This window comes from Cannabis sativa, chromosome 2 (assembly GCF_029168945.1).
Source record: "Cannabis sativa cultivar Pink pepper isolate KNU-18-1 chromosome 2, ASM2916894v1, whole genome shotgun sequence".
Classification (NCBI taxonomy): Eukaryota; Viridiplantae; Streptophyta; class Magnoliopsida; order Rosales; family Cannabaceae; genus Cannabis; species Cannabis sativa.
Window position 1 is genome coordinate 3,519,814 of NC_083602.1, and position 16,091 is coordinate 3,535,904.

Genomic DNA, 16,091 nt, shown 5'->3' on the forward strand with positions numbered 1-16,091 from the left:
CTAAGTGTTCAAACTTTGCCAGTGACATGAATTGTCGAAAACCCCATTCGTTACTGGATGATGAGAAACAGTTCCTGGCTGCGCAACACAAAGTAGTATTAATTAACCAAATATTTCAATAAATCATGATCATTACCATTAATATAATTAAAGCACCATAAAACAAATTAACTCTATCACCTTTTGTCTCGAAATTATTTCGATTAGTATAATTAGTTTGGTTATTCAAACGCAAAACGTAACGAACAAAGAGTTTTGTGTCTGGTGGAAGACTTGAAATCTCCAATTGCAAAAATAATGAAATGTGTGTTCCTTTGCCTTCTGCTAACCCATTAGGATAAACCAAAATCCTCCTGTTCATCACAATATATATATACACACACAAAAAAGAAAAAAAAAATCTATAAGAATGTTAAAATATCAATACCTCAAAAATAACAAAACAAAATAAAATATGGGAATTGAATAAAATATAAAAAATAATTTTTTTTACATACCATTTGTAGGCTCCACCAACAAATGGATCAGACTCATACCGTTCTTGATTCTTTGTTGAAATAGCAACAAACTTCCAAGTATGAATGGTCTCAATTGGGTCGACAATCATTGATAAGCACTCTCCTTTGAATGTGTTTTTGACCACAAAAACCTCTGCACCAAAAGCACAACTCTCATTCACAAGGTATCCATTGGAGTCATCGTTGAAGGTCTTAAGCTCAATGTACTTAGGAATAACCCATTTTGTCCTCATTGAGTGGAACCTCATTACTCTTGCATTACCTATACTTAACCAATTAGTGGTAATAATAAATTAATTTACACACTCAAATGTATTTATATGATTTCAATTTAAATATTGTTAAGAGACTAGAAAACCAAATAGAAATGTTAAAACACACCATGTTTAGCACATTTCTAGGTGTTATTATTGCTTGCAATTAAATATCAGGTCTTAAATGTAATAATTTTCAAAAAGAACCTTTTACCAATTACAATTTAATACGTACAAAAAGTGTTAATGTTAAAAAAAATCACAAAATATATATTTAGCTTACCTTCTATAAGTTATTTTTTAGCTTTTAGAATTAAAAAATTCCATCTAGGTCAGTTTAGATAAAAAAAAAATGAAAAATTAATTATTTTTTAATTTAAAGTCCTTTTGAAAGAAATCAGAATTTGTAGTTTCTTTCAAAAGAATTTTTAAAATTAAAATAATTCATAATTTTTTTTTAATAATATCTAAATACTTTCAAAAATAATTTTTTATATAATAATTATGTAAAAGGTAAAAATAAATCAAAATTGATGTAAATCTTTACTTTTACGTATAAGCAAAATAATAAAAGGAGATTATTATGTACCTTGAGAAGTTGATACATACTGGTCCCGAATCTGATCAAACAGGAAAAATGTAAAAATAGCATGTACTTCCCAGCCAAGAGGGAGAGAATTTGAGTTTAGGAGTTCCAATGAAACAGAGAGATGATCTTCCCCACCATTATAAATGTCCCCATTGGGGAAAATAGTTAGTTGCCTGCAATGACCATATATAATATTGTTTACAACTTAGAATTGGTACATAAACTAAATAAACCCCAAATGGTAATTAATTTGATATATAAAAGTAGGTACCATTTGTAGCCTCCACTTTCAAACTCTGAACTGTAGGAAGCTAATGCTGAGGATTTTGAAAGAGAGTGAAATGAGTCTATTTTGAGTAAAAAGTGACTGGGAACAACATCTCTTCCTGAAAACAAATATGCTAAAATAATTAATAAGGAAAATTCATAATATAAGACTAATATGATTAAACATTATTATTATTAGAGTAGTAAGTAGTTACGATGAAAGGTTGGAGACAATTCCTGTTCCTGCTCATCATCATCATCGCCAAAAAAGGATGATGACAATGATCTTTTCTTTTTCTTTTTTGATCTTAGATCAATGGAAACATTATTAAGAGTAGTCATTATATTTGTTATACAGGTCAAAATTATATCTGAAATAATAGATCTATATGGTATATATATATAAATAGAAAATGCATTATGCATGGATGCGTCTTTTCATTTTCGGCGGTGATAATTTATTAAAAAGTTACACTTTTTTATGTAATGTTTATTATATACCTTGGGACTAGCTAGTTAGGATACGTAGGATCATTTCACCATTATCACTACATTTATAGCTAATAATAATTAATAAAACCCATCTCCTCTCCCTTGATTAGTAATGTCATGTTTCCCTCCTCTAATCAAATAATTATTTATTATTAATTTGAACAAATTATATTTATTGTTTTGTCTTTTCGGTTCACCTGCGGTATTGATGATTGGGTTGCCATAAAGATGTTTTCCTAAGTATCAATAAGGATGGGGAAGGTGGTGTACCGAGGAGCTCTCTTCCGAGAATTTTGTGGGTCGGCATTTTTCAATTTTCTCTTCTTTCTATTTTTGTTGTTGTTGTTGTCGTTTCCATTGAATTTGGACTTTTACCACCATTGTTGTTATTACTATTCATATTCTCTTGTAGTTGAGAATTTTGGTTGTCTTGGACAGGGGCTTCAGGGCTCTTTCCTATGCTGGTATTGCCATGGTGAACGTTATCGACTCTTCATTCCACCTCTTCAAGTTTTATGAACACACCAGCTTGATCTATAAATTCTTCCATTGACCCCATCGTGAGCCTTTTGATGTCGAACCAAGTCTCCCTTTGGGCTCAATCCAACCTAAGACTGTTGCCAATCGTCCTTCGTGAGTCAAAGCTTTTACCCTGGTGGCTTCTGTCATGAATTACTGGATATAATTTTCAAGGGTTCTCTCAGTATTTGTTTTACTTAAACCAAGTCTTTGAGGTGAGCAAGTAGTTGGCATGAGGAGGAGATCTGAGTGTAAAACTCAGATGCAAAAGGCATTACATGAGTCAAATTTCTCAGGTGTCAATTTAAACCACTACTGTGCGAACTCTACCAAAATTGCTCGGAAGATCCTACACTTGACATCCCCTTTTACTCATTGCAGGTCGGTATGTATCTCAAAATACTTGATGTGGGACATAGGATTTTCTTTTTCTAAATTGCATTTTGAACTTGGTCGTAATTTCTAAGGAATTGATCTTAGGAGAGAATGGAGAACCTCGACTTCGATCGAGTTCTAGCTAGGTCAGTGAGTTTTGGGCCAGTCAGGCTTTTAAGTAAATCTAATGGGCTTGTACCCCTGGATCTATTTGTGCCACCTGTTGACCGACCTGTGTCACCGGTTGTTTACTTGGAACTCTGTTTGGTACAAAGTTCCTTGGTTATTTTGGACAAAGTTGCCCTGATTGTTCGGCTGGAATTTCCCTTTGGTGGGGCAAAGTTTGATTCCCGATTTTCTCTTCTTCTATTCAGGTCATCTTGTAAGTCATCGCCAGGCCTCAAACCCATCCTTCGAAACACAGAATCAGTCATGGGTCTCCCAACAACATTTTGTCTTTATGTCCTTTCTTGCCTCGGGGGATTTCCACCATTGTGGCCATTATTGCGATTATTCTGGTCATCATTATGATTGTTGTTTTGATCGGCATGAAAATTTTCACACCTTTGTTGTCAATTGTCATCTCAAGCTCAACTTTTAGCCTCGTCATCGTCATATCCATCAGAGTATTGTCAACGACTAGAGACTTTGGGGTCATCTATCCTTCTCTAGATTTGATGTTGTTTTTGGGCGTTGTTTCGACGTTAATCATACAATTGGACCCCTTGGTTTCCCTGATGTGGGATGACTCGTCCCCATGAACCTCCAGCGGGTTAAGTAGGCACCTCATTTCTTCTTCCTTTTGACCTGGGTCAGAATTTTTTTTGATTATTTTGCCCAAGGTAATGTCTAGGCAGGACTTGTTCATATGTGGGTGGCCTCTATTGGTCATTCAAATGTACCCTCTGACCTAGACGACCAATCCCTCGACTAGGCCTTGGTTGGTTTTTAGAAAGTTCTTCTAGCTCATAGGCGAGACCTTTTCCCTTATTGTTGTTTTCCCTAGGCAGCTGAGCGTTAGTTTGTTGCCGCCAGCTTGCTGTGTAAATTGTTTGATGAGTTATGTGGCCTGTCTCACCTGACAGTTGATCTCTTCCTACTAGGCTCGCATCTCTTGGGCATTATGATCCATCCACTCCTAAAACTTGCGTCGCTGCTGGTCGAAGGCTTGATTCATTGTGGCACGAGTCTCTCCTGGTCATGGTGGAGGCAGTTAGTGTGGCTTGGGACCTGCCCTAGAACTTCTCAGAAATTTTCTATCTTCGCATTATCTCCCAAGTCGACATTAGGTTCTCCAACAGAAAGGTTGGCCAGTCCCGACTCCAGTTTCTCCAGCGTACGACCTGCTTTGTTTCCAAACTCCTGCACACCAGGAGTAAATTTGTGGGTGCCAATGGTGATCCCAACCAAGTTCCTGACCTCTGTCCCTGTGGAAACTAGGTCATCGGCCCTTGTTCCCACTGTGGCATTGTTGCAGGGTGGTAGGCATGTTAGACTATATATATAGTGTATGTAATATAGCATATACAATGATATGAAATGCGAAAATAAACTGTAATCATATCTATAATATATGCAATGAAGGATCGATGTACCTCCAGCCATTGATCTTTGAGCTTCAATCCCTGCGATAGCTTCGGTATTGGAGTTCGGGCTTCCTCGCTCTCTCAACTCTCTTTAGATGGAATTTGCTGAATGGATTCAGAATCAGTGAGGAGCTCGGGGACCGAGACCCTATATTTATAGGTGAGATACTCCATCAGTATCTGTGCCACATTAATTGTCAGAATATTTTGACAATTAATTCAGGAAATCAAATCAGGTAATGAATATAGAAATCTGACCATATATAGAATATTACATAATTGATTTTGTTCAGATTCAATGAATATAAAATATTCATTTATCAGAAAATCAATTATTTATTTATTTCCTTAAATAGAAAATCATTTCCTTAATTAGAAAATAATTTCCATAATAAAAATATTCTAATATTCTCCCACTTGGTCAGCATTTAAACTAAAGTATTCAAACCCAACGTTCCTCATTATATAATAAACATACGAATCATAGCGACATGTCCTCATTATGAATCGAGTATTATCTTCCATGTATTACAATACATTTATTATATAACAATGTACTTTATGTGGCAATGTACTTAAGTGAATAAACCCTAAACCTTATGTTTATTCAGGTCCTCTGAAATTTTTCTCAAATGTAAAATTAAGATGCGCATAAATATGAGAAAAATCAAAATAAGAGTTTCATTAATAATAACTTTATTTGTACAAATTACATAAGGGAACCAAGTCCCATGTTCTCTACATGATCCTTGAATTTATGAGGTGGCAAGCCTTTTGTCATAGGATCGGCAATCATCAATTCAGTGCTAATGTGTTGAATGACCACTTTATTTTCCTTAACACGTTCTCTAATTGCTAAGTACTTAATGTCGATGTGCTTGCTTCGACTTCCACTTTTGTTGTTCTTAGCCATGAAAACAGCAGCTGAATTGTCACAGAACATCTTTAGCGGCCTTGCAATGGAATCAACCACTCTAAGGCCTGAAATGAAACTCTTTAGCCATACACCATGTGATGTAGCCTCAAAGCAAGAAACGAACTCAGCCTCCATAGTAGAAGTAGCAGTCAAGGTTTGTTTGTTACTCCTCCAGGACACAGCTCCACCAGCAAACATAAACACGTAACCAGATGTAGATTTACGTGAATCAGTGCAACCGGCGAAATGCGAGTCTGAGTAGCCAACTACTTCTAGATTGTCAGTTCGTTTGAACATCAATTTGTAATCCTTAGTACCCTGAAGATACCTCATTACTTTCTTTGCAGCTTTCCAGTGGTCTATCCCCGGGTTACTCTGAAATCTTCCTAACATTCCGAATGAGAATAAGCAATGTCGGGTCTTGTGCACACCTGAGCATACATTAGGCTTCCGACAGCAGAAGCATAAGGAATGTTCTTCATTTGTTCTCTTTCAAAATCATTCTTTGGGCACTGGCTCAAATTTAATTTATCACCCTTCATAATTGGAGCAACGCTCGGTGAACAATCTTTCATATGAAATCTTTCTAAAACTCTGTTGATGTAGGCTTCTTGAGATAAACCTAAGATACCTCGGTATCTATCTCTATGAATCTTAATGCCTATGACATAGGATGCTTCACCCATGTCTTTCATCTCAAAGTTCTTTGAAAGAAATTGTTTCACTTCACGTAGCAACCCTTTATCATTGGATGCAAGAAGAATATCGTCCACATATAAAACAAGAAAACGGATCTTACTCCCACTTTCCTTCGGGTATATGCATTGATCCATGACATTCTCTTCAAATCCAAAGGAAGAGATGACATCATGAAATTTTAAATACCATTGGCGGGATGCTTGTTTTAATCCATAGATGGACTTCTTGAGCTTGCATACCAAATCCTGACCTTCACTAGAGGAGAATCCTTCTGGTTGTTTCATGTATACCTCCTCCTCTAGATCACCATTCAGAAAAGCAGTTTTAACATCCATCTGCTCCAGCTCTAAATCAAAATGAGCAACTAATGCCAAGATGACTCTCAGGGAATCTTTCTTTGATACAGGAGAAAAAGTCTCTGTATAGTCAATTCCTTCCTCTTGAGTGAATCCTTTAGCAACAAGTCTCGCTTTGTACCTCTCAGTGTTGCCTAATGAGTCTTTCTTAGTTTTATAGACCCATTTACAGCCAATGGCTCTCGCCCCATTAGGCAACTTTACAAGTTCCCGGACTACTGTTGCACCTCATAGAATTCATTTCATCATCCATAGCATTGTACCACAATTTTGATTCTCTACCGTTCATAGCTTGTAAAAACGTTTACGGATCATTTCCAATTCCAATATCGATTCTAATAAATACACAACATAGTCTTTGTAAATCTTTGGTTTGATAGGTCTAGTAGATCTTCTTAAGACTTCACCAACGAGGCTCTTGGGGAGCGACGGCGGAGTTCGGCGGGTTGTTCAACGGTTGCGGGGAACTCTTGAACATTTTGATCCTACTTGGATTATCATTACCAACTTGTGGATCTACAGTGATTGGTAATGGTCGTTCAACATTCGTTTGAACTACAAGAGTGTTAACCATTATCAATCTTGCTTTTGAAGTGGAAGGTTACGAAGGATCTTTCTCGGGACCTAAGTCCTTTGATTGATCACTCCCAGCGATCAAGGCATTCTCAAGAAATTTAGCATTCCTTGATTCCACAATTCTTGTGCTATGAGATGGACAATAAAACTTGTAACCTTTAGACTTTTCAGCGTACCCTATAAAGAATCCGCTTATGGTCCTTGGGTCCAATTTCTTCTCTTGTGGATTATATATTCGACTTCGCATGGACATCCCCAAATGTATACATGGTTTAAACTTGGTTTTCCAATCTTTCCATAATTCAAAAGGAATTTTTGAGAATGCCTTGAATGGAACTCGGTTTAATATGTACACATATGTCTTTAGAGCTTTAGTCCACAAGGATTTAGAAAGATTGGAGTTACTGCTAAGCATAATCTGCACCATGTTCATTAATGTTCAATTTCTCCTGTCTACAACATCATTTTGATCGGGTGTACCAGGCATGGTGTATTGGGCAACAATCTCATTTTTTTCAAGAAACTTCGCAAATGGACCAACTGCATGTTCATCTTTTGTGTATATACAATAACATTCTCTACCTCTATCTGATCTCATTATATTAATTTACTTGTTGCATTGTTTCTTTACTTTACTTTTAAATATCTTATCTAATGCTTCACTTTTGTTATGAAGTAAGTATGTATACATGTAGCGTGAGTAATCATCTATGAAGGAGATGAAGTATTTTTGACTATGCATGTGAATCCATGTATGGACTATATATATTTGTATGTATAATTTATAGTATTTCAGAACTCTTATGGACAACAGTTTTGAAAGATTTAGAGATTTTCTTTCTCTTAATACAATCCACACAAATGTCAAAGTCAATAAAATTTAAAGTATTGAGTACCCCATCTTTTACTAACCTTTTGTTTCTATTAATGGAGATATGTCACAATCTTTGGTGCTATAAAATACATGAATTCTCATTCATAACACATCTTTTAGTGCCAACGTGAACATGCATAGCATCATGAGTTGTATTGTTTTGTAAATTAAGGCGGTAAAGACCATCGGACAAAATACCATTTCCAACACATTCGCATTTATAATATAAATTAAAATATTTGTACGAAAATGTAAAGGAAAAACCAAAGGGTATAAGTCTTGAAATCGAAATCAAGTTTCTAGAGAAACTTGGTACATAAAAGGTCTTTTCTAACTTTAAAATAAAACCATTACTTAAAACTAAATTGCATGTTCCAATAGCTTCCACATGTGAGCCCATCTTGTTTCCGATAAGATGCTTTGCTCACTTGCCACCGGCTTCCTTAGATTTTGAATATCCCGCAAGGAATTTGTTATGTGAATTGTTGAACCGAATCAATCCACCATGTGTTAAGATTAACATTAGCCATATTAGATTCATAACATACTAAGGAAATTGGATTACCTTTGTCATCCATCCATTTCTTGAAGCTGTTGCACTCCCTTTTAGCATGTCCCTTTTGTTTACAAAAGAAACATTTGATGGAATCTTTCTTTATGGCGGCCTTGGGAGCCATGGGCTTTTTCCCTTTGTTCTTTTTGAATGGCTTGCGTTTCTTAGGTTGAGTGGTCGGTGAACACTTTCTCCTTGCTCTTGTAGGAGCACTGGCTTCCTCTTGAACACACATGGTCATCAATTCATTGATAGTCCATTTTTCTTTATGTGTGTTGTAGGAAATTTTGAAAGGCCCATCTTGTGAAGGAAGATTGTGAAGGATGTAATGAACCAGAAGGTATCGGGAATGATAACGTCGAGTTTCTTCAAATGAGCGGTGATGTCCCTCATTTTAGAAATATGTTCTCGAACTCCTTTAACACCGTGAGTTTTGTGGACGAGAACTCTTGGATGAGGTTGATGAACAAGGATTTATACGAAGTGTCAAAGCTCGCTCATCCATAACTTTGATAAAGTCTTTCACCTTCTCGGGTGGCTCCACCGATCCACGCATTCCCATAGGAATTCCGGACATAATGAACATGATGCGAGACGATTAGATTGCTCCCACTTTTCACGCAAAGGTAATCTCGACGGCGGTGCTAGTATCAGTGATAGCAGCTGGTTCATCTTTCCTTATTGCATAATCCATGTCAGTGCAAGCTAGGTGGAGAAGAACTCGTTCCTTCCAGATTTTGAAGTTGTCACTCCTAAGCTCAGGGATTTCACTAGTGATTTCAGCATATTTAGAGGTGGATGAAATAGGCTAAGAATAGGATTACAAAAGATTTAGATGTTAAAAGAATTGAGGCTTTAATGAATTCATGTTTTACCAATGTAGAAACATGATGAAGATGAAAATTTTATTAAATCTAAAATTGCTGTGGGCTAAATTTTAAATCTAATAAAATTAGATGAACTTTATGATAGATTTAATGAAGTATTTAATTTAGAAATAATGGAGGAATGAAATCTATCTTTAATTAAAATTTGTGATAACACTATTAATTCAAATCCTCATAACTCCCTGTGGGGTAAATTAAGAGAATTTAACTTAATATATTATCCTAATTAATTATAAAAATATAATAAAATCCCTGTGGGGTAAAATTATTATATCCAAATAATTAATTACAAGTTTTGTCCATTAAGGTGAATTTTAATTAATATATGATTTTATATAATTAAAGATGCTGTGGCTACTCCCTAATTATAAAAAATTATATTTTCACTTTAGACATTAGGTATTGGGCTCTACCTAAAAGTAATTTCGTTATTAACATAATAGACAATCACTGAGATTAGTGCTCCTAGTGTGGTCGTCCGAAGATCATTAAAAACCGATTCTAGATATGAGCATTTGTCCCAGGTTCATGTTTTCTTATGTCAAACCACAAAATTACTTACGTTTTATTCATATTTTATTCATTTTATAAAGTTTTATGAATATTTTATGAATAATTTTATGAAGTTTTATGAAACTTAATTGCTAAATAAAATATTCAACCTATCTTAATGTTTGAATATTTCTAAATATATCTAGCACTATAAAAGGAATTTATGTAGAGCATTTAAATCATACAAATCTAAATTAATTGCATTAAACATAAATTTGTCAATTAAATACAAAATAATACAATTAATGTATGATCATTTATTAAATGCAAATTCCTTAATATGAAATTAATGGCAGATTTTTCAAAATTAATTTAGACAATAAATTGCATAAATTTGGTAATATATAATTAAATGCACAAATTAGCACAATTTTTACATGCCTAAATAAATCATGTAATAAATTACCAAATTTAAACAAATTTCCATTTTCAATTTATACTATATATATGTATTAAACAAAAATGGAAAATTAACTAAATGCAATTTATTGACTAAATTAACACACAAAATAGGAAAATAATTAATATTCCAAATAAATAAAAAATTTATCAAAAATTCGGAATTATTCCTTTTTTTTTTTTTTTTTTTTTTTTTTGAAAAATCCACTTTGTAAACGACATGTCGTTTTTGCAAAAAGCAAAAACGATACGTCGTTTTTACTCGACGGGCGCCGAAAAGAATGAATAAAACGACACGTCGTTTTCCCCAAAGGGAAAAACGACACGTCGTTTTGTACAATGAAGAGCTGCCAAAAAACGAAAAACGACATGTCGTTTTTCACAGTATGAAAAAAGACATGTCGTTTACTACAAACGACAGCTGAAATATATGCCTTCAAACGACACGTCGTTTTTGTAAAACGACACGTCGTTTTTCGGAAAACGACACGTCGTTTTTTGGAAAACGACATGTCGTTTGCGTCGTCTTCTTCAGCCAAACCGGGTCGATTTTGACCCGTTTTTCTGCACGCGGGTCCGTCGAACCCGACCCAAACCCGATCGGAAATTGCGTTTCCGACGACCAAATTGCGTGTTTTCAAATCTAAAATGTTCTAAATCAAATAATAAAGAGATCCACATAGATTTTATGTACGAAAACACGAAAAAATATATACTTTAATATCACGAAACTAATCGGGTCCGAAAAAGTTTTAACTGAAAATTTTTTCCATCTTTAAGTTTTTCAATGGATTTTCAATGCTTAGATCGATCTATAATACTATACGAATATAGTAATGTATATAGAATTCAAAATAAACACCGAAAAATGAAAAAAGGAAAAAACAAAAAACATGGACCGATCGTGATTATATATACGCATGTATATATATATATGCATGTATATATCACATAATAAAAAATGAATATTATGATTATTATTATGTGACAAAACATATATATAATATACAATATATATATAAACATATATACATATAAAATATATATATACACGTACGAGTATGAATGTATGAGTATATAATATATATGTATATATGAACAATAAAAGATATATATATATGTATATACTGATTAAAATGTATATATAATATAAATGGTATGAATATAAATGGTATGTATATATATACAGAACCGAAAACAAATATGTATATATATGAACAGTATATGTATGTATATATATATATATATGAAACTCAGATAAAATCAAGGCAGAGATAAATCCGCTCTGATACCAACTGTTAGACTATATATATAGTGTATGTAATATAGCATATACAATGATATGAAATGCGAAAATAAACTGTAATCATATCTATAATATATGCAATGAAGGATCGATGTACCTCCAGCCATTGATCTTTGAGCTTCAATCCCTGCGATAGCTTCGGTATTGGAGTTCGGGCTTCCTCGCTCTCTCAACTCTCTTTAGATGGAATTTGCTGAATGGATTCAGAATCAGTGAGGAGCTCGGGGACCGAGACCCTATGTTATAGGTGAGATACTCCATCGCATCGTGCCACATTAATTGTCAGAATATTTTGACAATTAATTCAGGAAATCAAATCAGGTAATGAATATAGAAATCTGACCATATATAGAATATTACATAATTGATTTTGTTCAGATTCAATGAATATAAAATATTCATTTATCAGAAAATCAATTATTTATTTATTTCCTTAAATAGAAAATCATTTCCTTAATTAGAAAATAATTTCCATAATAAAAATATTCTAGGCCTTGGTTGGTTTTTAGAAAGTTCTTTTAGCTCATAGGCGAGACCTTTTCCCTTATTGTTGTTTTCCCTAGGCAGCTGAGCGTTAGTTTGTTGCCGCCAGCTTGCTGTGTAAATTGTTTGATGAGTTATGTGGCCTGTCTCACCTGACAGTTGATCTCTTCCTACTAGGCTCGCATCTCTTGGGCATTATGATCCATCCACTCCTAAAACTTGCGTCGCTGCTGGTCGAAGGCTTGATTCATTGTGGCACGAGTCTCTCCTGGTCATGGTGGAGGCAGTTAGTGTGGCTTGGGACCTGCCCTAGAACTTCTCAGAAATTTTCTATCTTCGCATTATCTCCCAAGTCGACATTAGGTTCTCCAACAGAAAGGTTGGCCAGTCCCGAATCCAGTTTCTCCAGCGTAGGACCTGCTGTGTTTCCAAACTCCTGCACTCCAAGAGTAAATTTGTGGGTGCCAATGGTGATCCCAACCAAGTTGCTGACCTTTGTCCCTGTGGAAACTAGGTCATCGGCCATTGTTCCCACTGGGGCATTGTTGCAGGGTGGTAGGCACGCATTGGGATTGTCCGTGTTAGTGTTTGTAGGCACTTGGACATTTGGATCAATGGCTATCGAGTCACGTGGTTCAGTGGATGAAGCTCTTTTGGTTTGAACCATTATTTCTAAATCAAAGATGATTCGAAAATGGACGAAATATGAATATTTTGTTAAGAGCAAAATGTCTTTAGCTCTCAATAAAAGTACCAAAAATTTAATCCAAATTTTAGTCAATGACGTGGAGTCAAATAAAATGACAATAAAAGTATTTGAATATAGATTTACGGTAAATAAATAAACGACACTGGCAATTTACAGAGGTTCGACTCCAATTATATGCTAATAACGTACTTTCCATTTCTTAGTATTTGTTTATTGGAATACCAAGATCACGAGAACTAGAGTGAAGTGAGTTTTTCAATATTCTTCAAAGAATTATAAGAGATAATTTTTGCAGCGTAATAGCTCTCTTGAAAGTATAAAATCAGACCCCCCAAATAAGAAAATGAATAAAAGGTATTAATTACAGAGATAATTTTTGCAGCGTAGTAACCATTATTTATAGGATTACAAAAGAATAAATGATATTAATTACAAAATATTTCATAAATGTTGATTATTATCCCTTGATTGTAGTCTCCCATGTTGTCCGTCCAATCTTTGACTTGTCATAGTCCAACCAACCCTTCAATTGACCATCACGTGTCACTTTGTCTAGATAATTTTTGGGATAACAGACATAAATTATGTATAAATTTCCTCACATCATATTTAACTACAATACATAGAAAGGGCACTTGTTTTCTCATCGATATTTTGTTGCAGTATGTTTGGTGTCACTCAAGTGATGATATTTCCTTATTATTGTTATTTGTTTGAGTAGAACTTTGAGGGGCTATGGCTTTTGCTCTTTTGCTTTAAAATCTGTTCATGATTTTCCAAATGGACATAGCCAGACTATATTTATTGCAACCACTGCCAGAGGTGTTTTAACAACAAATGATAGAAGTTTTAAGTTTGTCTATTTGAATGCATTATCATCCTATTTTGTCTGGTATTATTGATTGGAGGCTCATGAAGTGGCACCATGCTTGAAGCATTACAAGCTATTGGTGAGTGGTGATGACCATGATGGTCTATTGGGTGCAGGCCTATCTCAAGCTAATTGAAGGGCTTGGTCAAAAAATTTATGGGTAAATACTATTTTGGACTCTATGTTTTGCAAAAGTTATTAATTGGACCCTCTGCTTTGTTAAATGACAAAATAAACCCTGTATTTTCTAAACTGGTACAAATGGGACCCTAAATTGATTTTTTGTTAAAATAAAATTTAATTATAATCCGATCTAAAAGTGTTATGACAAAATTGTTTACATTTTCTGTATCTGTTCTTATTAGGAATTGTTTACAAGTTGATTATATTAAAAAAAAAAAGGTTGTTAAAAATTAAGCTCAGGATCCTATTTTTACTATTTTAGAAAATACAGGGTTCATTTTGTCATTTAACAAAACACATGGTCCAATCAGTAACTTTTGCAAACACAGGGTCCAAAATGGTATTTACCCAAAATTTAATTGTGGTAAAAATTTAAAATATAGTATTTTAAAAATAATTTTTTTTTAAAATATTAAATATAGTATCTTAAAAAGTAAATTAAGTATTTTTTAAAAATAATATATATTTTAATAAATAATAGAAAAAAAATGCAAAAATATGGTGTTATTGAGGGGTTTTTACACCCCATACTGAAATTTTCAATTTTTTATTTTTTTTTTGTTGTGGGGTAGAATTTTTTCAAAAATACTGTGTATTGTGTTAAATTTTTACTGTTGTTCTACGGCTATTTTTTAGTTGTTCCACTGTTACTTTAATTGTTCTATTTTGTTGTTTTACGATTATTTTATAAGAAGACAATATTTAAAAAAAGAAAAAAAATCCGTATAATAGTACAATTGTAACTTTTGGCCTAAAATTCAATATTTTTACAAAAAACCTTAATAGATCCCTATTATTAAAGGTTTTTTTGGGCCTGGTTGGGGCCTTGCACGTGGGCCTCTGCTGCCCAGGCCCAGATTGGGTGAAGTAAGTTGAGCAGTTGGACATCATCATGCTATAATAACTTTGGGTGTATTGTTGATGGAACTTCAATATCACAGTAAGTTTGATGAGCACACCTAATCTTGTCTTTGAACCATTATTTTTCATATATTTGATTTATTACTTTTGATCTTATAGGTGTAACTGTTTTTTCTTTATAATAATATCTACTTACAACTTTTCATGTCAATTATCTACCATCTCTCACTTAAATACTTCAATAAACTTTTTTGTTGGCTTAGATCCATAATCCTTGTATCAACCAAAACTCAACAATGAGCATTTTAATACAAAGATTTGCATGTGCTGGAGTGATTACTGATGAGCATTGTTATTAGATATTAACAGATTCAATACTGTTTTTTAGTAGCGTATTATGATTGGTTAGTGATATTCTTTAAAAATTATTTTTTTAAGTTAAATGAGACTCAATGCTCAATTACACCAAGAAGGATCTTAGGCACCAATAATGCATTTTAGCCACTCTCATTAAAAATTTGATCGAGCTTTAGTCACGAAGTAGATGCTTGTTTTGTAATTAATGTTTTTGTATATCATATATTGGAATCTAATTAACTTCCAATACTTATTTGTATTAAAATTTTACAAATTTTCAAAACTATAGACAATATTTTCTTTTAATTTACATAAATTTAGAATTATTACTTTTAATACACACAACTTAACTTTAATCTAAATTTGATTTTTTGAATAAATACCTACAATGTCTAAATTTAATTTTGAATTTAGTTTTAAGAATGTATATCTTTTTCCTTTTGAAAGCAATGAACAAATTAATTTAAAAAATATATAATATCGTGGCTAGTTATAAATATTATACAATGTTCACCAAATAAATACTAAACATGCCATTTTCATCTGAATAATACTATACATCTTACAAAAAAATACAGATACAATAGTTATTTGGCCAAACAAGTTATTTATCTATTTGGACAACTAATCCATTAGTAACACAGATTAGAAAATTCTTAAAAATTTAAATAACAAACGTACAAAAATTACTTTAAGTTAGTAAAATCATTAATACTATTATATGTTTTAATTTTTATAATTTGAGTCATCATTAATGAATAAATTTTTTATTAAAATCCATGTGCATCATTAGTTAGTATAAAAAATTAATTGACAAATTCTAGATAACCATATAGAGTGTGAGATGCCAAATAATGAGTTGATTATAGTAGTTGTGTTGTGTACGTACTCAGAGTATTGAAACTATGA

General features: G+C 33.3%; 1 protein-coding gene across 1 annotated transcript; it reads right to left on the bottom strand.

Moving 5' to 3' along the window:
* Nucleotides 1-1,970, bottom strand: LOC115719791 (uncharacterized). Its single transcript, XM_030648979.2, has 6 exons — nt 1,844-1,970; nt 1,633-1,747; nt 1,362-1,534; nt 498-780; nt 173-353; nt 1-78 (listed from the first exon to the last, which is right to left on the bottom strand). The coding sequence occupies exons 1-6, from the start codon at nt 1,968-1,970 to the stop codon at nt 1-3; spliced, it is 957 nt and encodes a 318-aa protein (XP_030504839.2).
* Nucleotides 1,971-16,091: the final 14,121 nt, after the last annotated feature.

What these genes read in the sequence shown, in the direction of transcription:
- LOC115719791 (XM_030648979.2), bottom strand. Translation starts at nt 1,970, where the DNA reads ATGACTACTCTTAATAATGTTTCCATTGATCTAAGATCAAAAAAGAAA. An exon ending in GTATGTATCAACTTCTCAAG is followed by an intron (nt 781 to 1,361) that starts GTACATAATAAT and finishes GGTTAAGTATAG; the next exon opens with GTAATGCAAGAGTAATGAGG. An exon ending in TCGAGACAAAAGGTGATAGA is followed by an intron (nt 79 to 172) that starts GTTAATTTGTTT and finishes TGTGTTGCGCAG; the next exon opens with CCAGGAACTGTTTCTCATCA.